The sequence below is a fragment of the Athene noctua genome, chromosome 1, assembly GCF_965140245.1.
Source record: "Athene noctua chromosome 1, bAthNoc1.hap1.1, whole genome shotgun sequence".
NCBI classification, from domain to species: domain Eukaryota; kingdom Metazoa; phylum Chordata; class Aves; order Strigiformes; family Strigidae; genus Athene; species Athene noctua.
Window position 1 is genome coordinate 66,705,217 of NC_134037.1, and position 26,769 is coordinate 66,731,985.

The 26,769-nt window shown below is 39.8% G+C and overlaps 1 protein-coding gene across 7 annotated transcripts in view; it reads left to right on the top strand.

Annotated features, from left to right (window-relative positions):
- ARFGEF3 (ARFGEF family member 3) overlaps window positions 1-26,769 on the top strand; it is a 97,065-nt gene that overhangs the window by 14,888 nt on the left and 55,408 nt on the right. For 4 of the 7 annotated variants that reach the window (XM_074896415.1, XM_074896414.1, XM_074896408.1 and 1 more), the window contains exons 3-6: window positions 2,922-3,003; window positions 6,700-6,831; window positions 22,392-22,460; window positions 25,126-25,257. In XM_074896415.1, the coding sequence (XP_074752516.1) occupies window positions 2,922-3,003; window positions 6,700-6,831; window positions 22,392-22,460; window positions 25,126-25,257 (415 nt within the window). The remainder of the gene's footprint in view (window positions 1-2,921; window positions 3,004-6,699; window positions 6,832-22,391; window positions 22,461-25,125; window positions 25,258-26,769) is intronic. The other 3 variants (XM_074896411.1, XM_074896412.1, XM_074896413.1) reach the window with 1 other exon arrangement.

Sequence of the window (26,769 nt, forward strand, 5' to 3'; positions counted from 1 at the left end):
CGGCTAATTGAATCTGTTCTAATTTCCATCCTCCTGTTTGTCATTTTTTCCTATTCGTTTTGGGACATATCTCAAGAAACAGCTCTCGTTGTTCTCTGCTCATTGCAGTATGTGATGACAGATGGTAGGCAACATGCTGATGTGCAGGGTAGCTACACATAAGCCATAGGAGCTCCCACCTGTCTTCATTACAATGAAACTGAGCTGGATCCACTCCAGTGGCTTATGCCTGCCTTCCCTTTTCCCTCACCTCCCAGTGACCATGCACTTTAATGTGAGAATAATGTGGTTGTGTATTAATAACAACCCAAACATTTATATGCTTTTGCAGTGAACTGTAGAAAGTCTAAAAGAAATGCGGTGTTCTGCCCTGAAGAGGTGCAGGTCTAAGTAATCATCAGTTTTTAGCATCTCTGCAGTTACTACTATACACTATTGTGATTTTTTTTTCTTTATTTTTTTCCTGTGTGTGTCTGGCTGATTGTGTACCAGTTAATGCACAGGTACCTTCTTTTGGCACCTGTTGATCTACTAATTTCAAATGTGAGTTCTCCTTCAGAGGGTGATAATGACAACTTATTTTAAAAGAGAGAGTATGTTGAAGTTACAACATAAAAGTTAACACTTAAAGGTGCTTTGTGGGTTAGAGGTGCGTTGCTGTGGTACCTCTCTAAACTAGAGTGTCCTATCACAATTTACCTGCATGCTTCAGATGTTCCCAGGTTGAGGCAAAGCTGTGGGTTGATATATAGGCAGTAGCCACTCCATACCGGCTAGAGGATTACTGTCTGAACTCAGGAGTAGAAGTTTTGGCAGTTTCTGTAGATTTGGATGATACGATACTCTATAAGGAAATATTTCCTGATGTTCTGTGGTTCAAGCTGTTTTGGATGCTAAACTCCCCGGTTTTAAGAGTCCTAGTTAACTTGATTCCAGAAACATTCAAGAAAGGAACTTCTGAGAAAATTGGGCTTTGTGCCTGGCTGCTTCTCAGAATATCCTAAATGAAGCAAATGGTTAGCTTTTAGTTAGAAACCTATTTTAAGAAACACATGTAGTCTGCTTCAAGTTCTTTAGAAATCTGTGTAATTCATGTTTCTTTTAAAAAACTTCTTGTGCTGTTATGCCACATTCCCATAACCTGGAAAGAAGGTATAAATATGAAAAGGTCTGCAGATGCTAAAGAGGTGTTTGCCAAGAACAGAAGCTTGCTAGATTGCTTAATGGAGCCATGCTTGTGGCTCTCAAGTCTTTATCATTAAAGGAAGGGGTTGCATTTCAAAGAGCAAATAGCAGATTTGTGCCCCTTGGGGTAGCTTGTGCCTTGTGCTTTTTTGGGAAAGGTAGAGAGAAAGGAATACCAACTGAACACACCCAAAATAGAGCTGACTTTTCAGAGTGGACATTCGATCCCCTCTGCAAGCAGGATCTACTGAAGGAGTTACAAGTTGGGTTCCTCAAAGCTGAGATGGCTAGTGTTTGGTAATCTCCATTTAAGCTTTTTAAAAAGTAGTTCAGGTTGTAGCCTGACAGTTCTGGAGGAAGGTGGGTATGTTATGGGCAGACTGGCAAAACATGACTAGATAGCTTTGACAGTACGTCTGAAACTCCAGTAATCGCTAGTGCTCTAACCTAGGTCTTCTTAGCTAGTTATGAAGGGAGGATTTGTGAGAGGAGCAGGATATGTGCAATAGTCTACTGCATGTGTTTCGTTTGTGTCAGAACTTGAACTTTTATAGCTGTAGGAGAGCTAGTCAATGCTTTTTATCTACTTTTGGGCAATAAACTATTTATCTTTGGGTCAACCGAAGCTAAGTGAGTTCAGGTCAAAGGCAGCTCAGGAACAAAAGATGGAAAACGTTTTGGTTTGGTATTTTTAGAAACTAAACATCTTTGACTCTGCTTTGAAAAGCTAGGGGGTTTGAACGTGTGTTTGAATGCCTTGAGACTTGACAGGAACACTCCAAATGGAACAAGTCAGAGCTTGTTGGATTCCAGTTGTGTAAGGAAAGACTCAGCTAGTTGTTTTCTGTTTCCTACTTTGCACACATTTGTCTTTGACCTTCAGGGGCCCTACAGTTGGATATGGACTGAGTATCTGCTCAGGAATGAGCTACCTGCCACCTAGCAGGATTTGCTTAAAGGGCTTGTGGTTACTAGGTGTTCATCAGATGCTGCAGCCCTTCTCTGATAAGAAGCAAGGAATAAAGAGAGGTCATAGCTCCAGGCACTCTTTGGTTTGGTCACCAAATAAAAAAAAAAATTCAGTATCTGAGCACTGAGTCAAAAGCATCTAAAGTAATATCCTAATTAGTGATTTATTTTAATATTCAAACAATGTTATTCTGTAATCAAAGTACAGCTTAGTCATAGTTCTAGCACATTCTAATTCAGGTGCAAACCATACTCGTTAGTGCACATTTGCCTTTGTCTACACCATTTATAGTTGCAGGGAGCTGACATGACAGGGCACACACTGTACTTCAGAGGAGGCCACAGACCAAAACTTGACTACTAGAAATGGATTATGAAACCACTTTTCTGGCAACTTGAATATTAAACAGAAGGTAAGTGACTGAAGTGTAATGCTTATCATGCTGAGTTGAAGAACCACTAGTGATCTGTGAATCCCTTCTTTATGCATTGCACATTCATGCAGAGGGCTAACAGTTGGGAAGTATTTTGTGAAATTTCAATTAAAAAACCATTCTTAACAGTATGTGAAAAAATATGCCAGCTTTCTTTAGAGGGTAGAAGTGCTTCACAGAGTTGTGAAATTTTTCTTGATTACTGTATGCAAGTGTTATCTTACTGAAAGTGATATAGCCCTTCTGGAACGTTACTCCTTAGAATACCAATTTTAGTTCTGTTGTTCCCTCTCACTTTTTTTTTTCTTTTTTTTTTTTTTTAATTTTCCACAGGGAGAAGTGTCTCCTTCCTCTCCAACTGGCTCTGGAATCAAAGAGCATGAAGTTGGCCCAACAGGCTCTAGCAGGGATGCAGGTATGCCTTTAGAGTGGAGGTATGTTAGTAGGCAGTGGGTGCCAAAGAAATCTAGGCTTTTCTCTTGAAAAATAATACAGAAAAAGTGTCTATCCTTGGTGGACCTAACAACAATTTTTGTGTTTCTGTAACAGTGTTCAAAAGTTAGGATGCACATAAAGGCTGGCGATTCTGAAGAAGCTAAAACTGTTCTGCAGATAGATGGGAGTTCCTGGCTTTCAGTGTTGAATTTATTCTTCCTTGTGTGGCCCTGTGATACTCTCAGTAAGCCCTGCCACTGCTAAACACCTTAGAAACTAAACTGAGTCAGGTCTTGCTGATTTCTTTGATTATAAGTGAGGACTGCAGTGCTTGAAAGATGGAGAAGTTAATAAATGATCTGGTAGCTGCCTTCTCTATGTGTGGGCACTTTCCAGGTTTTTTTGTACACTGAAAACAGTAGGAGTAGCATCTGATTTGGAAGTTTATGAAATTGAAAAATAAAACAGCAATGCAGCACAAGCAACAAAAAGACTCTCTGGTTTGACAGTATAAAAACTAAAGCAGTTTACCTTCTGTTTAATTGAACAAATGAGTACATATCAGTCAATACCTATCACTAGGGGGATTGTATTTGTGGAAAAGGCTGGTACACTGCTGGAACATAACATGCATGCCACCATTTTCCAGAAAGAAGTTGCTCCCTCAGAGGGCAAGCATGAAGTTGTTGTTTTGGGAGTATTAAGGATGTAAGTGGATCATTTAAATTCACTTAACTCATCATATGAGGTGTCAGGCATTTGGTTAGAGAGTGTCCCATCTTGGGACACAACAAGGTTGTAGGAAGCTCCGGCTAAGGAAAAAAGGTACTTTCTGAAGGGTTCCTGTAATTATTGGTCTCTGCCAGAAGACATGTATCACCTCCTTGCAGCAGAGTACTGTGGTCCCACTCTGACATCCTGTGCCCTGTGTTTCAGGTATATGGGAGGTGGGGGGCGGGGGTTGCTTTTAAAGTGAAAGCTAGTGGGATGTGAACATAAGTCTGCTCTTGTACCAGTGCAGGTATGCCTGTTAGAAGAACATTGTAGAGTGATGATCAACCAAGAATAGTGGAGGAATTATGAATGACTCACTGTCCACTGTAGTATAGCTTCCATGGGGACACTCAGTGAAGATAAATTTTAGCTTTTTGCTCTTCTAACTTGCTGCACATGCGCTTGAGTTCTGTAAGAACTGGAATTGCAGAATTGCAGATTTGCAACATGGTACCTTAAGAGTGTTACCTCCTGTCTAGAAGCCTAAAAAGGTAATCCAAGCAACAATACCATTCCTTCACCTGCTTTTATCATATGTGATGTTTTACGAAGGACAGAAAAGCAAACCACAGTACTGATGCTATGGAGATAGTTTAAAAAATAGGATATAAGACAAAAAATAAGATACAACTTGAATTTGCTAAAAGTAGGTCACAGGATCACAGAATGATGGAGGTTATCAGGGACCTCTGGAAATCATCTGGTCCAACCCCATGCTTAAGTAAGGTCACCTAGAGCCGGTTTCCCAGGCCCATGTCCAGATGACTTTTGAATATTTCCAGTGATGGAGACTCCACAGCCACCCTGGGCAACCTGTGCCAGTGCTCAGTCACCCTCAGAGTAAAGTGTTTCCTGTGTTTCACTTTGTGCCCATTGCCCTGTCACTGGGCACGGAAAAGAGCCTGGCTCTGTTCTCTTTGCACACTCCCTTTGGGTGTTTATGCACATTGAGATCTCCCTGAGCCTTCTCTTCTCTGGATTAAACAGTCCCAGCTCTCTCAGCCTCTCCTCATGAGAGATGCTTCAGTCCCTTCATCACTGTAGTGGCCCTTAGCTGGACTCTCTCCAGCAGTTCTATATCTCTCATACCAAAATAAACATTCTCCTTTATATAGAAAAACATATTATTTTCCTTGTAAACTGAGTTAATCTCATCAGGCTGTATGGTACTAAAACACTTGATATACTGCTATGTGGAAAATTCTTTAAAATGTTGTGGGTTAACCCTGGCTAGCCCTACCCAGCCACTCACTCCCTCCTTCTCAGTGGGGTGGGGGAGAGAATTGAAGGGTAAAAGTGAGAAAACGAACTAGGACAAATTTTAATAGGGAAAGCAAAACTGTGTGCACAAGCAAAAATATAAGGAATTCATTCACTACTTCCCATTCGTGGGCAGGTGTTTAGGCATCTCCAGGAAGGCAGGGCTATATCACATGGAATGGTTACTTCAGAAGCCAAATGCCTTAACTCTGAATGTCCCTGTGCCCCCGCTTCCTCTTTCTTTCCCCAGCTTTTGTTGCTGAGCATGGTGTCATAGGGTATGGAATATCCCTTTGGTCAGTTGGGGTCAGCTGTCCCAGCTGTGTCTCCTCCCAACCTCTTGTGCAGCCCAAGCCTACTTGCTGGGGCACGAGTGTGAGAAACAGAAAACCTTGATGCTGCGTAAGTGCTGCTCAGCAGTAGCCAATATGTGGGTATGTTATCAACACTGTTTTGGTCACAAATCCAAAACACAGCACCCTATGAGCTCCTATGAAGAAAATTAACTCTATCCCAGCCAAAACTAGTACAAGCATAGCAAATAAGTATGAATGAACCAGTGAAATGTGCTACAGAGTTGAAGCTGGGAAGGAGCATCAGTATAAAAGTGATGCAGAACATACAGGGTGAATTGCGCTGTTCAAAGTCTGCGCTGGGGTAGAACAAGGTTGTGTTCCTGGGAACCAAGGCAATGTAGTTCTGCTCTGTCATGGGAGCTACTAAGAAGATTGAAGGTGGGAAAAGACTTGAGTGGGTACATCTGTTGCAGGATGCCTGACACTAATAAGAAGCACTTATGAAGGTGGTTATAGAGTAAATGGAAGAGGCATTTCTAGTAGAACTCTGAGAAAATAGTGCCACTGGCTGTGTTGGGAGATACTGACTTGGATACTGGCTTTTTACAGGCAAAGGAAGTCTGATCAGTCTAAAATACTTACGCTAAAGTTCAGTCAGTCTGTATTGAATGCACTCCTATGTATGTTTGTGGTCCTCATGCCAGTCATTTGCTAACAGTACTCTTCCTCCTGAGGACTTGATTGCATCCATTATTAGTCAACTTCTGAATGACACAACACATATCTTGTCAGTGATCAGAAGTGCCACCTCCACAGTACTAGTGCTCTGTGCCTTATCGAAGTGAGTGGGATGCTGACTCTTTGTCTCCTGGTGGGCAGTGTATCTGATAGCACTAGTTTGAGGCCAGGATACTAGCCTGAGTGGAGTTTTTCTGTTGTTGATTTTGGGTTTAGGGGGTGTGTGAGGATTCCATACTCTCCTTGCTTCTAAAATGTTGAGAGGTTTTGCTGAGGTCATTACTTGGAGTGGTTTATGATGTCATGTCAATTACTGATGTCTGATTTCTTCTGTACACTGGAGAAGGAAGGATGATACCCGAATGTCAGCCGAATGTCACCCGAATCATCAGAACATCACCCGAACGATGTTAACTGTCCCCTCATCGTGGCACAGATCTCCCAGTTTTGCTGTACTTTTGTATTTTGTATTATTGGATCAATTTGAAATTTGTACATAGAAAATCTAGCCACTGTAGTACCAGATAGGTTTAGGTGTAGTAGTTTACAGCAGAATTGTGAAGAGGAAGTTTTGTCTCAACCCTTACATTGCCATTTTCTCTTTGCAGAAGCTCTTGTCTGATGAGAGGTTTGTATCCGTGGAAACAGACTCAGATGAGAAACAGTTGCTTAATCAGATGCTGAATGCCGTCAAAGTGACTCCTTCGCTCAACGAAGACCTGCAGGTTGAAGTGATGAAGGTTAGTGTTTCACACACGTCAGTGTTTGCGACAGGAGCTGCATGACTGAATGCTGGGGTTAGCAAATAAATTAGCTGTTGCCTTGGAAATCTTCACCTTAGAACAGTATTTGATTCCCTCCTTCCTGCTGGGAGTTGTCAGTTGTTTTCATTTCTACTTGGTTTGTGTTTCCCTGGGTTAAATAGGAGATAGTTTATATTAAGAGTGCACTGGTGGTCCCAGTTTTAGCAAACAGGACAGTCAGTTCACTCCATGGGAGTTCACAGATAAATGGCCTGTAGATTTGGAAGTTTGTGTTTGGTGTTGAGCTTTAGTGCTCATGAGGTAGGCTGTGCAGGTTTGCAAATTTGAATTGTGTTTGCATAGGTGCTTTCTAGTTTGTTAACTATATGTTCTCTTCATAAAATGCTAATGATGAAGCATGATTTGTTTAGGTACCAAAATGTCCTGGAGTACTGCATAAGGGAAATTATTGCTTTGTAGATTCAGTGAAAAGTTCCATTTCTAGAAATGCTTTATCATTCTCTTGTGCGTGTTAGGAAGTTAGGCTGTCAGGAGGTACTGTTTTGGAGCGGAGGTGCTGTCAAATTTCCTTGCCCCGTCATTGGTTTGGTTGTATGACTTGCCAGTACTGCCATAAAAAAATTAACTTCTATACCTGTATTATTTGTGTGAAGTAATATGGTGGTGAATAGTTCTCAAATGTTTGGGTATAAACTTTGTACTACAGAGTTTGTTGTTCTATAGCTGATCATCATTTGAAACCATTTTGGAACAAACCTGCTGGTCCCTTTTGCATGTTCACTATACGTAGTACTGATGGATATATTTGGATCTACTATTTGACTGTCCTTTACTTCTGACTGTAGAGATTAGGTATTTTATTTATTCTTACATGTGACATCGTTGTTCTAAAGAATATATGTTATCCACTCTGAACCTGCTCTGTACTAGCTGTACTCTTTGCACTGAAGATGTCTAACTGGCTGTAATATGCACTCAGTGTCAGAACAGGCAGAAGGTTGAGCCTTGAAGCAGAAAAAAGGGAGCAGTATTTGTGTGGACTGTTACTTGTTTTATGAGAGCAGTCCTCTGCCCATGTACAGGCTTAACTGGTGACACCCAGATCAGCATTCCTAACCCAGCATGCCTCTTTCCTGCCTGTTCTGTCTGTACAGTGCGAAGGGGGAAGAGTTAAGAAGCGGCACTACTGAACCAGCAGGTCTCTCTTGGTATGCAGTAATTTTTGGCAAATTGTTTTTATCTTCTTGAGTGTTGTGCAGATTCAGAATCTGCATGTGCACTGTTTCTTTGAAAGCCATGACATGCATCTGTACTGCATTGCTCCCACGCTGAGAAGAATGTGAGCACTGTATTTTATTACAGTTATTGTGAATATCTTCTCAAATTGTCTTGATATGTGGGAAGCAAAAAACCACAAAACCCAAAACCAAAAACCAACCCCAGCACAGCAAGCCACATAAAATTCAAGCCAAAACCTGCTAGACATGGGAGGAAACATGGCAAACAGTGATGAGGAAAAGGCTGAGGTGCTTAATGCCTTCTTTGCCTCAGTCTTTAACAACAAAACTAGTTGTATTGAGGGAATCCAGCCTCCTCAGCCAGAACAGAGAGACTGTGAGAACGACCCCCTGCAATCCAGGAGGAGACAGTGACCTACTGCATCACATAGACACACTGAGGTCTATGGAACTGGATGGGATACACCTGAAGGTGCTGAAGGAGCTGGCTGGGGTGCTCGCCAAGCTGCTTTCCATCATTTACCAGCAGTCCTGGCTGACCAGGGAGGTCCTGACAGATTGGAAATTGGCCAATGTGACGCCCATCTGTAAGAAGGGTCGGAAGGATGATCTGGGAAATTACAGGCCTGTCAGCTTGACTTCAGTGCCCAGGAAGCTGATGGAGCAGCTCATCCTAAATGCCATCACACAACACGTGTGGGACAACCAGATGCTCAGGCCCAATTAGCATGGGTCTATGAAAGGTCCTGCTTGACAAACCTGATCTCCTTCTACTACAGGGCAACCTGTTTATTGGATGAAGGAAAGGCTATGGATGTTGTCTACATTGACTTTAGTAAAGCCTTTGACACTGTTTCCACAGTGTTCTCCTGGCGAAACTGTCTGTTCATGGCTTGGATGGGCACATGCTTCACTGGGTAAAAACTGGCTGGATGGCCATTTTTATATGACCCAGATTGTTTTGGGCCCAAAGAGTTGTGGTGAACAGAGTTAAATCCAGTTGGCAGTCAGTCACGAGTGGTGTCCCCCAGGGCTCGGTTTTGGGATCACGCTTGTTTAACATCTTTATTGATGATCTAGATGAGGGGATCGAGTGCACCCTCAGTCAGTTTGCAGATGACACCAAGTTGGGTGGGAGTGTTGATCTGCTGGAGGGTAGGGAGGCTCTGCAGAGAGACCTGGACAGGCTGGAGCCATGGGCTGAGGCCAACTGGAGGAGTTTCCATAAGGCCAAATGCCGGGGGCTGCCCTTGGGCCACAACAACCCCCAGCAGCGCTACAGGCTTGGGGAGGAGTGGCTGGAGAGCTGCCAGTCAGAGAGGGACCTGGGGGTGCTGATTGACAGCCGGCTGAACAGGAGCCAGCAGTGTGCCCAGGTGGCCAAGAAAGCCAATGGCATCCTGGCTTGTGTCAGCAATAGCGTGGCCAGCAGGGACAGGGAAGGGATCTGACCCCTGTACTCGGCACTGGTGAGGCCACACCTCGATTCCTGTGTTTAGGTTTGGGCCCCTCACTACAAAAAGGACATTGAATGACTCGAGCGTGTCCAGAGAAGGGCAACGAAGCTGGTGCAGGGTCTGGAGCACAGGTCGTACGGGGAGCGGCTGAGGGAACTGGGGGTGTTTAGTCTGGAGAAGAGGAGGCTGAGGGGAGACCTCATCGCCCTCTACAGCTCCCTGAAAGGAGGTTGCAGAGAGCTGGGGATGAGTCTCTTTAACCAAGTAGTAAGCGATAGGACAAGAGGGAATGGCCTTAAGTTGTGCCAGGGAAGGTTTAGACTGGATATTAGGAAGCATTTCTTTACAGAATGGGTGGTTAGGCATTGGAATGGGCTGCCCAGGGCAGTAGTGGAGTCCCTGTCCCTGGAGATGTTTAGGAGTCGGGTTGACGTAGCTTAGGGATATGGTGTAGTTGGGAACTGTCAGTGTTAGGTTTAATGGTTGGACTAGATGATCAAGGTCTTTTCCAAACTACATGATTCTGTGATTTATGTACAATTAAAAAAAAAAACCAAACCCAAACTAAACCTGTTCAGTTCCAGTTTAAGCACAAAAGAGAAAGGGGAACATTGTCTTCATTTCACTGAGTGAAATTTTGATGTACAAATCCTTTTCTGGATAAAAGCACAGCGAAATGCATGTATGGTAAAAATCAGGCTACATCTTTACATCCTGAGAACAAAGCAAAACTTTTATTTTGATTTAAATAATTCCAGAGGCTGGAGAGCCAAAACATATTGTAATAGGGGCAGTTAAAACTCAGAGGCATTAAATCTGAGCCTTGCCTAAAAGTCAAACCAAGTAGAGATTTTTTTTTTTTACATTGTAACCTGAAGTTTACAGGTGCCATTACAACACCTGAAAATGCTGTAGCTAACCCAGGCCTGACTGAATGGCTAAAGCCTTCAGGAGTTTCTCAAGCAGCTGGTCTCAGCAATGCGTTATATCCTTGGGTCTGCTAAAATGTGTCCTCAAGGCTGCATATGATCATACATTAGACTGTGTTATTCCATCTGGAGGACTTTAAATACTTCTTTATATTAGACACTCCTGAACATGTTTGCATGAAACTGGGTCAGCAGTGATACTGTCCTCATTCTTTGTGACTTGCTGCACAGTTGCACCAGGCTCGCAGGTATTAAGAATGCAATCAGCAAAGATTACACAGAAGCATTTAGTCATGCAAAATAGATGTGAAAATAGAGGTGTGGGAGTACAGACTTCACTGTAAGTTACTGGCACGTAAGCTCCTAAATGACTTAAATGTGTTGGGGTTTTTTTAAAATCCTATCCTAAAGATCTCCTGTTCTTCCCAATACATGTACACCAGAAATTCACACTTCACATATTATCCAAAACAAATGGTTTGAATATTTATTTTAATGGTTTGCTGTCATCCATGTGTATTGCAGATGCAGGCATGAAGGGATTTGATTATCTAAGGAGAACATTCTGTAAAGCTTTTTATATTCAGATTACTGCAGGTTGGAATTGGCAGTGAAAGGAAGAATGCAGGAGAGAGACATAAGTATAGTTAGTTGCCTTGCTTGATACACTTTTGGAACCTGTCAAATATTACTGTAATAGGGCAACATTAGACAGGAATAGAATAGAGTAACTGTAATTTTGCTGTGAATAAATGGAGAGGAGTGCTAGCTGGACCTCTTCTGGCACCAAAAAAACCCAAGCGGTTTGGGCCACTGTTGTAAAAGTGGAAAGGCACTCACAAATTTTTAGCTAGGTACCAAATTCTCCTTGTTTTTAAGGGTGAGTGTCATGGCATACTCTACAGATTTCCAGCTTGGAGGATCACAAAACCAGCATGCTGACAGTGTTCAGACTTAAGGGCCAGGGCTGGAAACAGTGTTGGAGTGTGTCCACGGCAGCCAGGGAGAATTTATACTGCCCAAATGCAGCTGTTGAGATGAACTCAAAGCCTTCCTCTCTCACAATACCTCTCTCCTCTGTGCTAGGTGAGGTGCTGCTTTTTGTAAACTTTGATTTAAAGTGGAATTTTACTTTTTGTAATAGGTATTAAATTTAAACTCCAGGTTAGGGATTGCTTCCAGTATCTCTAGTTCTTCTGAATACCAGTTGTGGATTGTATCTTTTTCTTTGATGTTTCACATAGAGTGATTATGTGGGGAAATTCCCCCCTTGAATTTCCAGAGTAGAAGTGAAACTCTGAAGTCCTTGTTTATTGTTTTGCAGGACAACTTTATTATTATTAAGTGCTGGGTAATTCTTATGTCAAGAGTAGTTTTGCACCCAAAAGAAGACTTTTCAGTGAGGAAGGGGAAAAGACTATGGTTTCTTTGCAACATGAATAGGGACCTATAACAAACACAGGTGTACTACGTTTGATTTCTCACTGAGTAAAGTGAGCTGTCTGGTGTGTACAGGTATTGCATTCAGATTTTGTGAGCCTAGTATTTCTTTAGAATATCTCAATGACCATGCTGTCTGTGTATTCTCTGTATCTCTGATACATTTTATAACAGAGATTTATTAGTATTTTCACACTGGGAACTAAACTGGGGTGATTTAGGTGCTTTAAATCATATTAAAAGATACTGAGAAACCAGGTAATCCAGAAAGTGTGACCCGAGGGAGCTGTGTATCTGACACAAGGCCACTTTAACATTCACCTTTGCTGTTGCCATGATACTTTGCTATCACACTGAAAAGCCCTCTAATTTTTATTATCAGTTTGTGTTCTTAGTATACTCAGCTGTATCAAGGGAGTGGAAAATGACACAATCACACAGTGCCTTGTTGTCAATCTTCTTGTAATGCATCAGTAGCTTAATTGGAGTTTCAATCTAAATAATTTTACTTGTATATTCTCTTTACAATATTCATATGAATTTGGAAGGAGGAGTTATATTGATCACTAATGAAATTCAGTGTTTTATCAGTGTGGCACCAAAATGACTCACTGCTCTATTTATATATATTTTTCTATACAGATGTATAGAAAAAATGGGGGGGAGCAGTAATTCAACACTTACCTTAGATGAACATGGTCATGCAATATGGCTGGCCCAGAAGTGGGAAGAATTTTGTTGTGTAATGTGGGGCTGTGTTATAATTGAATGAAATGCAAGGGTGTACCTCATGTTGAGGAGTACGGACATTTTGTTGACCTTAAGCACTAGACTAAGAAGCAAACAGATAGTCTGCAGCAGAAAGCAGACATTTTCTGGATTGAAGACGAACATCATGGGTTTGAGTTTAGTTGTGGCATAGGAGGATCCTGATTTTTTTTTTTTTTTTTTTTTTTTTTTCCCCTGGTTTGATTCTTTTAAATTCTGGCTTCAGAAGTTTTTAAAATGTCAGAAGTACTTCTGCTTCATGCAGTTAGACCTTTGCTTGCAGAAACACATGTAGTATTGACAAAAGCACTATCAGATATGGCCGGATCAGCAGTGGAAAAGGAAACTAATCTATAGCTGTGCCTCTGGATTGAGGTCTCTTCCAGCCTCAATGATTCTGTGATTTTTACTTTCTCTTTTTGATTATTTCTTTTTGGTAATTTTTCATCTGTAACCCTGACCCTAAAATCCCGTTGCTCCAGGAACTTCTGAAAGAAGTGGAATTCAGATTTGAACATGACTGTGGTGCTGAAGCAGGTGAAACCAAATATGAAGGAAGTGGGTAGGGTGGAAAGAATCCAAAACAGCAAGGATTTTTTCCTTTCTTTTCACTAGTGTTACGGTGACTTTCATTTATAAGTTGACAACCATCTTAATAACACAGTATCTCTCTGTCTCTCTCTCCATGTAACTGTGTTAACATTATTCTCAAAAAAAAAAAAAAAGTTTCATGAATAATTGTGAATTATTAGTCCTCACCCAGAAATAAGCTCTCCAGATAAACTGCATACACTGTAATTGAATGGGTACTGACAGCAAACAAGTTGTTTTTAAAAAGAAAGGCGTGATTGATTATTTAAAATTTCCCTTTCTACAGCCTCCTTTTTTCTTCAGTCATAGATAAAGCTGTGCCATGTAATCCAGTGCATGTCAGTCTGTACCTAAATTTCCCAAGAAATTTACAGCTAGCCAGACAGAAATTTTCAAGCGCGAATGAGAATAATTACCTTTTATGAAGGAAACTCAGTTTTCTGGTTTGATGTCTTTTAAAATATTTGGTCTTTATTTCACTATTCTAACTAATGGTGTTACGATATGCTGAACGTGTTATGAATACATATTATGTTTCTGGCAGGGGAGCTTCCAAGCTTTGCTTCTTATTACCTCTGAGAAGACTTCACACAGTATTTGTGGCTACTCATGGTGGTTTTTGAAATAGACTTGAGGATTTTCTGGAACAAAAAAATATTCTTCCAAAGTAGCTTGAGAGACAGAAGACTCTTCTAATTCCCAGTATTTACCTATTGTCCATGGTGAACAGATATTTCATTTAGGAAAGGTTAGTTTATTCCCAGTGACTCCAACTTGCATTTGTTAGTGGATTAGGTGTACTGCTTGCTGATGGGCAAAGTTTTTATGATTTTCTTCTGTAAGCTTTCAGTGAGGAGTCAGCCTTTTTAATCTGTGAATGAGGGTTAATGAACCCTTGCTAAATCTGCTGTGTGAAGGCAAGCTTTTCTCTTTGTCTCTTCACTGTTCCATTAATATAGCATTTGGGAACTCTCCAGTAATAATAGTAGATAGTTCTTTTTGTGATTTGAATTTCCATTTTGCATGAATTCAGATTGAAATGAATTAGAGTTCTGTGGTAAAATTTAGCTTCTGCAAGGATAAGCACAATGGAGCAAATAGCTCTGCCTCTGAAACACTGTCTTTAGGTTAGGTATTTGTAACTGTTCTTTCCAAGATTGCTACCGTAATGCTTTAAAGATGCAAAGTGATTCTTCAAGTACTAAGAGCCATTTCCTAGTCTTTTTTTTTTTTTTTTTTTTGTAATAACTAATTTAATTGGTAAGGGCCTCAGTTACAGTGTCAAATTAGTCACTTGAGAAGGTCACTATTGAAGATCTACAAAGAGTGGTAGAAAGTTTGGGGACAATTCTTTGCTTGTTTTTAGTTTTTTAATGATCACAGTTGACCTGTTTTAGGTTCTGAACAGCAGTGTTGTTACAGGTTCAGGGAGATAGTCCTGAACTAATGCAAATGTTGGATTAAGCTGGATTGTGCTTGAACAACTGAGCAAAATTTACTGTTAACTTTTTCAGAAAACTTGGCAGGAACTTTGTAGCCGTTGAACAGGAAGCCTAACTTTTTTAATTTTTCCAAGATGTGGAGGGTTTGATGGGAGGCTAGGTAATTTTTTTTCTTTGCCCCCCTATGATAGAGAAGAAATTATGTATTTGAAAAGTAGATTTAAACTGTTCGATGAAAAATGTTGACAGAACACAACTGTAAAATCCCAACCTTTGTGGGTGATTACATTCTACACCTTTTTCTTGAATACTGGTAAATGATTGCTGTAATAAACTCCCACATATATATATTCTCATTGGTTTAAGGTTAATCTTTATGAAATGTATCTTTCCACATATAAGTTGGTTGTGCTTAATAGAATATAATTTGCAACTATTCTGCTTTGTCTTGAACTGTAAAATTAAATGTAGTAGGAAGCTGGACTGAAACAACTTGGATTTAAAGGTGTACGTAAACGGTGTTATTCCTTGTGCTGCTTCTTTGAATGATTTCACTGATCATTAAAAATAAGAATTCATTGGTGCAACAGTAAAAATGTAACTGGTAAATGGAGGTGGAGAAGAGAGACTGTCAACCCAGTTGCTAATACTTGCTGTTAATCCACATATTTTAATTATTATATAATTTTGGAGTAAGAGATCATTTTTTCCCCCCTCAATATGTTATGCACTGCATTACTGCAAACATTTTTCAACATTATTTGCAGTATAAATTGCAGTCCAGTCTCCTTTTGAACAGAGGACTATGTTTCAAATGAAGTAAAAAATAAAAAACGTTATTCAACTTTATTTGCATGCTTATACCCAGAACTGGTTTAAAAATTATATTAATAAGAAAAAATTAATAAAATGCTGAAAGTTTGTAGAAGGACCTTTCACCTGCATGTGTTCATTAGTTCTTGTAACAGTGGTGCCTGATATGAGCTGTCATAAGCAATAACTGATTTTTGTCCAGTCCATAATTCAGAGATGTGTTAGCAGTGTATCAAAGAGGGAAGTCTGTAAAGGCTTGCACAACGTCATGCAAATAAGATTCTTTTCTAAGATCAGTCCTGCCCAGGATTGCTAGCTAGAGTTCTTAGGGATTCCTCTGCTTAGCCTTTTCATAAGTTAAATTGTTACAATTTAGGCCAACTACAAATCCAGACTCTCTTGGGTTTACTTTTCTCTTCTTTTTTTTTTTTTTTTCTGGTTACTTTTTAAAGTCATTTTATTCACGTGCTTAGTTACAAGTAATCAGGTTAATTCCAACGGATTGAGTGACCGACCTTGCATGTGTCAAGATAAGGTCATCCTTTCCCAAGTTAATTAGAACTGTGGTAAATGCCTAGTACTCATAATTAAGATTGTGATTAAAGAACTGTCCTGGTTTTTAGGTGCCTGGCCATTGTAGCAGAAACTGCAGTCTTGAATTAAATACCTGAGCTGTCTCCTAATGAGTACGAAAGAATGAGAATGGTAATGGCCTGAATATGGCCAAATAGGCACTAGGTGGAAGCTGCCGAAACCAGTCAGCAGTAAATTCAGTATCTCAAAATCCAGCCTCTTTTCAGGATCTGTAGCTCTTCCTCAGTACCTTTATGTGCTTGAATTCATAGCCCTGAACAACCTCAGTGGGTCTGGGCACCCATGTGGCTTTAAAAATCTAAGCAGAGGGTTGGTCCTGTCTCTTAAAAGATTTGTGGGATAGAAAAGTAGGCTTAGTTTCTTGTCTGGAGAAGTTCTAATGCAAAAATTTTAGCTTTCTCAGTGCTTCCTCAGCTGTGCGGTTATGAAGGTGTTTTCAGCCAGAGAACTTGCTCATTCTGTCATGTTGGTCTGGCCTGCTTGGTAGTGGATGCATGTAGCTTCATTTTTACTTGAGAACTCTTCAAATTTTTTGTTGGTATTTTTCAGTTTGGTGTTTGTCCTTTTTCAGTTTTGTTTTACTCGGATATATATCTTCTAATTCATAAAGTAATGCAGTGTACAAAACCAGGCTGTAACCTGTAAACTGAGAAATGCCATCCTAGCAGTGCTAGGCAGCCTTTTTTTTAAAATCTTCCCTGACTTTAAACGTTATAATTCTCAAGATGAAAGCCCCTGTCAGAGCCGTTAAGAAAACCTGTTAAATATGTTAAGCATCTAAGCATCTATCTACAGCTGTACTACATAAGCAGAAGTTTCACTTGGTTTCATATCACCATAAATAGTGATCAGTGGTAGTTAGGTTTCAGTCTAGTGAACCGGTGGGCATCTTCTTCTGGGAGCATTTAGCTTGTCACCACTGATAATTGTGAAGGTCTTCTATACCTGATACAGTCCTCTTATTTGAAGCCCTGGTGCATTCATAATGCTGAGCACCAGTAGCTCTGGTAGCAAGGTATTTTATGGGTTTTCGGATTCATGGTAGACACTGTCTCTTTCCCCTCCATAATTAAAGCTGCTGTTTTCTACAGTGGTACACACAGTGACACAATGTACATGAGTTCGTTAGTGCACTTCATTTCTCTTGCCTGTGCTTTCCTTCAAGGCCAAAGAATGTAACATGAGCAGGTTACTAGTTATCCTGCCAAATAGAAAGTCACCTCCTGCCCAAACTATTTTGCAGAAATACTAGATGACTGCTTTAAATGTCAAATTAACTACACGAGATAAAGGGTTATCCTGCATTGTCTTCTGGGTGGAGGATTTAAGAATCATCCAAGCATAAATTGCGTGCAAGATTACAAGCCTGCAAGTCAAGTCAAGAAAGGCTTCCTTTATGAATCCCACAAAGGGATGAGAGGTGGCTGCAAAATTCAGCACTCTTAAGGACTAAAGTGTCTACATGCATCCCAACTAGGAGAAACAAGAATGTTCAGAGGATTTTTCCAATGGGATTTTGAGTGCTGGAAGAGAAAAAAATACAACAGTAGAGTATAGATGTTGGACTTGGCACTTCACAATGCAGCAAAGTGCTGAAGCATCCTTGGATGATGACAGATTAGAGTTGCTTTAAAGTTTTGTACCTTTTCCCTCTTCCTTCATTTTAGGGATACTACTTGATTTCTTACACACCTTGTTTATTTGATGTGACTCTACCATAAGGTCTTCAATGTGAGAATTGTCTTTTACTACAAATATGTGCTAAACACTTGAGGAATTTGGCTAGCAACACTTAGCAGTTTTACAATCTAAAAATGTTCCCTCTTTTTCTGGCTTCAAGATACTTCTCTTAAAATATGGGATAGACATTTTAATGTAAGTTTAATTACATTGCAGTTCAAATCCTGTACATTTTGTGCCAACTGACCTTCATTATATCATCAGAAACACCTTTGTTGTTGTTGTTCTTTCTACTTATTGTGAAAAATATCCATGCATGCACAATATACTACAGTTGGTACCCTGTGTCTCCAGGGAGTAGGAATTGTATTTCTTGTTCCATGACAGTCAGAGCTTCAACAGTAATTAAAATTAATATTTTCATTATGGATAAGCCATTTATGGAAATGTGATCTCATTCGGGCATTTGCAAGGTAATGCAAGCCAATTAAAACATCCTGGAGGTTGTGGGACTTTAAAACTATTTCTACAGTCATGTAAATTCCTTCTTTAAAAACAAAAAAAGTGTGTTTTAGAATCTGTACCAATTAAGATCTCATCACGGTAAGACACAGTAAAAGCTGATTTTCAATTTTGTTTTGTACTGAAGATGTTACTAGGAATTGCTTTGTAGTTCTGTTTCTGCTTCTATTACCAGTGGTTGCAAACCAAAATATCATTGCCCAAGAAACCCTATCTTTCTTTTCTTTATTTTTTTTTTTAAATAGAGACTGTTTGAGTTGGTGTCATGAGTAGGTAAGCAGCCTATGGGATATACTGTCTGGAGACTCTGTTTTTAGTTGATCTGAATGTTTGTTTGGTTTTATTTGTTTTTAATCCCATTTTTCATCCAGTAATCTAAGAGAGAAGTCTTCTGTCTTCCTGTTTGTTCCATATAAATGGGAAGATATGTGAGTTGAGTGTCTGGAGGATCACCAAGACTGTAAATTTGCCCTGCAGCGGCACTGATGGAAATCATAGCTGAGAGCAGTCTTGTTCATTGATCAGAGACCATCTTTCAGATCTCACAAGTGATTTGTGAGGGAAGATGGTAGCAAGTGGAGTAAGCCAAGAATATGCTGGCTGATAACTTATTACACTTTTGTAATTTGATCACATCAGATCATATGCCCTTTCTCTAGCTAATAGGTTCCCAGATCTCATTTTATACAAAGAGTAGCAGTCAAAACTTAGCGGTCTTTTTGCTGAAATTCCCTGTTGCTTCATAGCAACGCTTTGATCATCACTTCTTTACTGTGCTTGATATCTGACTTTTCTATCATTTACCTGTTACAAGTAGGTTATTGGCACTTGTGACAGAAGGGGTTAGGCATATATGTGCTAACTTTTCACATTCAGTTCAGCTCGATGAAGGTAGGCAGGTTTTTTTTTAAAAAAAAGAAGAGGAGAAGAGATTTTCAAGAGTAAGAGCTTATAAGAATGCCTAAACTGGTGTGTTCTTCCATGTATTGTAGTATATGGCTTCTAGGTTTTGGTCTTTGGAAGGCATTAGGTATTAATAAACTGTACAAAGCCAAGACGGTACAAGAGAGCAGAAAATCACATGAAGGAAACAAGGTTTTACAAGTAGGGAAAACCAGGACACGTGAAACTGAATAAGATTAGTTGTGGGCCTGGCTGTCCATCTTGGATCTTAGCACAATAAGAAAGGGTTTATCAGTGGGAGATGACAGTTGTCTCTGGGTTTATGAACTGTGCACTGCACCTGTGTTTGACACAGCAGTGTATGGAGAGTACAAATCAGTTTTTCCTTAAACACTGAGTATATTTTTTTAGCCAGCTGCTGAGCTCTTACAACTATTAGAAATATCAATAAAGTTTCAGGATAGTTAACAGCTGAGAATGAGAAGATGAAGCCCAACAGCTGACTGCAAGGCTGGCCAGTAGTTTAGAAATTACCTAGGGCCAAACAAGTTTGTTCAGTTTTGAAGTTTTATATTTTGCAGGTATGGACTGAGCAGCAGATAGAAATAACAGTCCTTATGACTTAGATACTTATTAACCAAATGAGATGATTGATGATTTTTGTAACTGACCATTTACTTTCCAACTGTTCTATAGGATTTGCTCTGTGGATGTGAAAAAAGGTGTCACTGTTCCTCATCACTGGCACTTGTCCATGTGCCAGCAAATGCAGCAGATTGCAGAGAAATTTGCAGAGTTCCTGTTAAGAAATACGAAGTACAGCATTCTTAATAATCTTTTGTTAGAATTAGATTTTCTTCTTTAACAAGTTCAAGTGCTCTATAGCCTGTATCTTTTGGAATACTGACGTAGGTTGTGTAACACTTTTAAGATGAGAAAATCCATTTTGCCCATTTCACAGAAGAGGGAAACTGAAGAAGAAACTTGGCTCGGAAACTTTTCTTTGTTCTAACAATGAATGCTAAATACCTAAAAAAGAGATTATAGTCTAGGACTATTGTACTTTAGAAGAGTAACATGTCCTTTTCTGTTCTCACTACCTCTAGTATTTATCCACATTACTCAGCTTCTATTTATAAAGGACTAAGAGTCAAGGTGAGATAACATATATAGACAAATGTAAAATTGCCATTACATAATGGTTTTCTTGGAATTTTTTGTAGTTAAACCATCTTCTGTATTTTACAAAATAAAGAAGCAAAAAAAACCAACCAAACTAACCTTGGAGTAAGGTGTGACATCCTGTAGTGAAATACACTTTTTCTGCTGAGAAAAACATTTGTAAAGATGCAGTGCCCTTCAGTGCATAGAAACTTTTTCAGTCTGATTCTCAAAATGCAAAGAAGGTTGTTTACGTCCTTCTCCAGAAAAATGGCACACTCATCCATGGACAGGCTCTTCTGTCTGTACCTGTAAGAGCAAGTAGCTGATGCTCAAACTGCTCTCATACACAGAATTCAAATTCCCCTACAGTTATTAAATGCCTGCTTTCCAGTAATGTTGTTGTTTGTTTGTTTGTTTGTTTGTTTTTCCCCTTCCCTGGTGCAAAATAACTGCAGAGAGGAGTATTCTCCCAAGCAGAGATTCAGTAGTAATGATGAGTGTTCAGTGACCCTAGCATGCTAAGCAATGCTATATTAGAGTGTTCTCCTTCTCTTAAACTGCAGATCAGCATTTTTTTGTTGTTCTTTATGAAGGCTCTGAGATGCTTCTAGAGATCATCAGTACCTAGAGAGAAAATAACCGCTTGTACCTGAGAGGTGATCTAGTTTCCTTCTTTAACTTGTTACATTATCATTTTTTGCTGTTCTACCATAATGTGGAAACTGCACAACACAATAAAAGGTCAGAAAAAGTATGCTTTACAGGAACCAAAGGGCAATAATCTTTCCAAACATGCACCCCTTTGCCTCCTTTTTTTATTTAACTTGCAAGCTCTGGTTAGACACACTGACAAAGTTGGTTTTTTGGTTTGCATTCTAGGCTAAGGAAATTACCCCAGGGTATTGTGGATTAGTAGCTGTCCCAGAACCTACCCACAAGTTAAAAACCTAGTATGACTGAAAAGCATGTAATAAATAAGAGAACTGGTTAAAAGCCAGTAATGTTATCTGATGCCCCGGATGTCCTTGTGAAGCAGAGAACAGTAGTTCTTAAGGGCTGAGAAGTTGTAGGCACCAATACATGAGTATTAATGTGATTGGTATTTGTTGGTACACTTATCTCAAGAAACTCATGCTATTTCAGACCAAACAAAGCATAAAATGTGGCACTGGGGTAATTTTATGCCTTGGAGGAGAGAGGACAGTAGCCCAGACTCTCTCAGTCTTATGTGGTACAGGACAGATTAGAAAGGCAGGCAAGAAGGGAAGGACACTAAAGGCATCACATCTCACCATGTTGCCCCACTTACCCACCACACTACCCCCAGTAGATCACATCACGTTCCCATGCCCTTTCTCTTCAAAGTAAGGTGTTAGATGTAGCTTTTAGTTCTTATTCCTCCTGCTGAGTTCCAGATGGGACAAGCCTTCCCTCATGATTTGGGGCTTATGAATTGTTTCTTAGCTGCTTGTTATCAAATGACTATAATACACTTACTGGAAATATCATAGGCTGGGAAATCCTCATGTCAAGCAGTAATTAACAGCTTGTTTCACATAGTACATGCGTATCTGTGTCATCTAAGTAATAACTTGTATGTGTTTTTTCCTTCCTTCTTTGTTATACTGATAGAAGTAAATAGAAGGACTGATTATAGGTCATGCAAAGCTTGTGGTTAAAATACAAATGGAGTCTGGCTATCAGTTCCAAGGCCAGAACTAGTCACTGCGTTGTCTTTCCTTCTGCAGTCAGACGTAGGAGGTGGAAATAAATAATCAATTGGCCTGTACCTCTGGGGCCTACAGTTGCAGCTTCTCAAGAGGAAGCAACTTGATTGTGCCATCTCCTTTATCCCAATAACACATGGTCATAAGAAGCTTCTGACATCTGCTCTAAAAATGGAAGGATCTGTGCCTAAAAGCACATGGGTGAGGAAGGGAGGCAGTAATGGATGAAAGATAATATTTTTCCTTCCTCTCTCTCTTTTTATTCAAGGTCTTGCTCTGTATAACATATACCTCCACATTTGAGCTGAATGGGAGTTCAGTGTTGAAGATTGCTGAGGTAAGTGTCATACTATTGTTTGTGTTGCTTTATGTTCCCCATTATCTAGAGTGTGTCTTCCATACTTACACTGAAATTGAACTAGTCGAAGTCACAATTACCGTCTTAAGGACTGGTATTGTCTTATGCCTAGTGTGAAGAAATAGTTGCAAGTTGGGCAGGGTTGATGGGCTTGCATGGGAAGGCACCTTCTGGAAACTGACTGATAATTATATATTACAGTGTTGCACATTTACTACTTTACTTTGCCTTTTGGAATAGAAAAATTTCCTTGAGTTCTTTATAAAACATCACTGTGCTGATTCCTTACCTGGTGCAAGTCTAAAACTAATGAGGTTTCCTCAAGAGGGGTGGATAGGCCATGATGTGCCATGTTAGCATAAGCATCACAATGGGCCTTGTTAGCCTGGTGTGTATCTTTTTACTAATACATCCAAGTAAAAGATTTATTACACCCCTAGATATATGGTGTTGCCCTGGTGCTATTAGTCACTCTTCTGCCTTTATTCCATTAGATTTTAGTTTGAATTAAATTGTAAAGGAGCTTTGACTGTAGAAAAATATACCTGCAGGTCTATTCAGTGAACCTTTGTAGATGGGTGATATTTTTAGTACAGTGTGTAGCAAGCCATGGGGCTGTTTGTTCAGGTTAGAGAAAATGCACAGGAACACTTAATCCTCCTGCACAGCACACACTGTTGTGTGCAGAACACATTCTAAAATTATATTGTTAATGTGGTATGGGGAGAGCTAGTGTCCATGGAGCGATTTAAAGGTTATGTAGGTGTCCTACACTCCAAATGTGTGTAGACTAGACATGTGTTCCTTCTCAGGTTTTGGTATTTTGAGTGGGGTATTTTTGTAAAAAATAAAAATCCCATTTGAAAACAGCTCACTTACCTGGAAGTTACAGTATTCTCTAAGTTTAGGAATAAAATTGACCTTGCATTGTCCTGTTGCAAGCTGACAATGGGATTGTAGGGATAACAGGGAACCAAAGAAAATAGCTGCCAGTTTGTAATAAATGGGCTTTAAAAGCCAGGGATATAACATAAAGAGTTTGTGTGTATAACATATACAGGATAAAAAAAAAAGCAATAATCATTCCAGATGTCCTTCACAGCTTAGACTTCAGTTTCTCTTCTGCTATGTGCGACTATAAGATATGGCACCCACCTGTAGATGCTGCAGCAAGGATGAACTGAACTAGTATTCTGAGCAAGCCACAACTTCTTAAGTTTTGCTTAAACTTAACTTTTGCTAAACTGTCTTTTATGTCAGTATCCCAAACTGAAGAAAATACAGATAGTTTCCCCTGCTGCAGTTTTTCTCAGCAGACTTTCTAACATGCAAGGCAAAATCTGATGAATTCAGCTTTGTGCATCTCTTTGCTGTAGGTGAAGAGCTCTAGTTTAGACAAAATACTTGCTGGGAAAAGTATTTAATAGCTTGAAGCCCTTCACATTTCAATCTTTAATAGCACTGTCTAAGACTGGGGGAAAATAGTCAGTCAGCCATGCTCTGTGTGCTCTAAGCTGTATCAGAAATAGTATTTTTTGTTCTCTCTGTAAATTTGGATAACATCAGGGCTGTTACTCATTTAAAGCATCTTGAAAAATGGCAGTTTTCTTTCACAGGTTGGAGTTAAACTCTGCTGTTCTTGGTAGCTGCACTTAATTTTAATTCCCAAAAGACTAGTCTGGCTCTTAAAAACCTTTTCCAGTATAGTGGTACAAATTGGCACAGTGATAGTTTGTCCTTTTTCTGTTAAAGTGAACAGCAGCTCTGATGCAGGCTGATGTGCCAGCAAAGCAAACAAAACTTTAATTTCCTTCAGGGAGTTGGAAGAAGCCGTAATACAGAGCATGCGTGTTTCTATTTGGAGTGTTTAGAGGAACAGCTATTTCCCCCACACTCCTTGAGCAAATATTGCCTCAGTGAATGCCTAGGTCTTTCTAATTAGCAAGTCCACCAACCACATACATACTTCCTCAAGTTCCTCCTGACCAGGTTTTAGGTGAGGCAAAGAGTTTAACAGTTGAAATCAATATCTGAATTCTGCGATGCATAAGCAGTAGGAAACATAAAATTACTTCTGAGTTCAGCATTTGCTTAGCCTCAGCATTTATTGTTCTGACTTGCTCAAAGGCAAAGGTGGCAGAGAGGAGCTTTCTGTTCCAGTGCCCCTGCTGTTTAACGTTTCTTTCCAAGTCAGTCTCTTAGTTTTCATAGCCTGCCCTCTGTAGCAAAGTGGAGCCACTGCAGAACTGGAAAGGTGCTACCTCCATTACTGGTAGAACTCTCTAAGGACCCTCTCTGACAAATAAAGCTACAGTCTGGCCGTTTTCCACTGCCTGATTGTTCTCAATTCATGTGTACAAAATAATGGCACCCCAAATCTTTCTGAATATTATCAGCTTCAAATTAAGGAAGTATCCAGCATGAAGAGTACTAATTTTGTAGCTCAAGTATTAATAGTATTGAAAACAAGCTAAATCTTGCTCTGTGCACCTTCCCATGCTTGCCTAGACCCCTGCAAGAAAATTTAGTTCATGCTGTTGCTTGTTTTTATGTGTGTATTTGTTACTCTCATCTATGTTTGGAGGTTTGTTTTGTTTGACCCTGTTGTGTTTCATTGGCTAACCCTTCTGTGTTTTGCTCTTAGTTGTATTTTGCATGCCATAGAGCTGGAAGTCCCCGATTGCATGAAATGATCCAAATGTCTGTTGCACACCTCCTTGGGGCCCTGAGCTCTCGCATTTTTACTGGTGCTTCTTCATCAATGGCTTTTCAAAAGGTACCCTGCCCAGCTATTTTAGAACACAGGCCGTTCATAAGTTCAGAGCTCAAGTGAATAGTACTGTTGCTCATTAGCTGGCATGGGGAGGGGAGAGGAGGAGATATCAACCATGCTCTTTCCAGAAAGTCAGCCTACCTCTAAGAATGGTATTTCATCAATTAATTCAGGTACTCTAGAAAAGGACTTACACCTCAAGAGAATGATCTCAGCAGCACTAGAATGGTTTGGCCTCTGCAAAAGGACTGTACATGTTTAACAGGCTTTAGGGTTTTTTGACCACTAGAATTCAGGTGATAGCTGAATGATGAGCAGAGTTGGTTCAGGACTTCTTTTAACTTACAAGACCATCTTCACTGACTGATTGATCTCAATCTAAATAAAATCCTTTATTTACTTGGGGGGATCTTGGAATCTTGAAAAAGGGCAACAAGAATGAGATATGATGTCAGTTCAGTCCCTTATATCCTGCAAATGTGTACAACACTAACCTGTTCTAGTGTATTGTCAGATGAGGTAATCAGTCTCAATTTGTCATTTGCATAGGGTTTCTAGCATGAGATAACAAGTGATATATGTACACTTGAAAAGCTTGGGAATGCCCTCTGACAGTGTAGTTGGGAAATAAGGGAAAATAAGGCAAGAGCCATAATTAAGTAGCTTCTGTATGTGATGTCTTAGATCACTCACTTAAGATATAGTTTGTATCCAAGAAATTCAGTCATGTTTTCTTGTGCTTGTGGCTTTATTGAAATGCTGAGATGTGAGGTTGCCCAAAGTGAGAAGATCAGAAGGGTTTTAAGAACATACCTATATGGTTTTCCACTGCAGAAGTGTGCCAGCAACACGCTCATCTTAAACTTTCTAGCCTTGAGCCCACAGCCTTTCTTTGCTAGTCAATGGAATAGCTTGGTTTCATTTCAGTAGGAGTTAGAAACAATAAAGAGTCTTATCCACGTGTCCATGTCAATACTGATTAGCCTGTGTCATCAGATCACTTTAATTTTTCCCTTATAGAACTCACCCTATAAAAATGGCTTTACATCATATAATATCTTTCTCATTCAAAAACATACAGCAGATGTGTTTATGTATACTCTTCATGCATATCATCCTATATATTTTAAAAAAATATTTCAGAGCTAGTTTGCTCTATATTCATAATTCTTCTCACTAGCTATAAATCTGAGTGGTGGCAGACTAAAAACACAAAGACTGAAAAGTATGTGGACAGTCATTTACAGTCATTTATCTTGGGGTATGGGTTTTTTTTTGGTTTTTGTTTGTTTGTTTGTTTGTTTGTTTTTTGTTTTTTTTTCCTGTCATTGTTACTATGATAAAGCTCAGTGTAGGCCAAAGGACCAAAACTGCTTCTTTGGATCACAGTCTGAGAAGATTGTATTGTACAGTTTTGTCACAAACCCACTCAGCTCCATCAAGACTGTTACCTACGTATTAGTCACCATGCAGTAGTTACAGTGGTTACTACAGTTACAGCAGCTCTTACAGAGA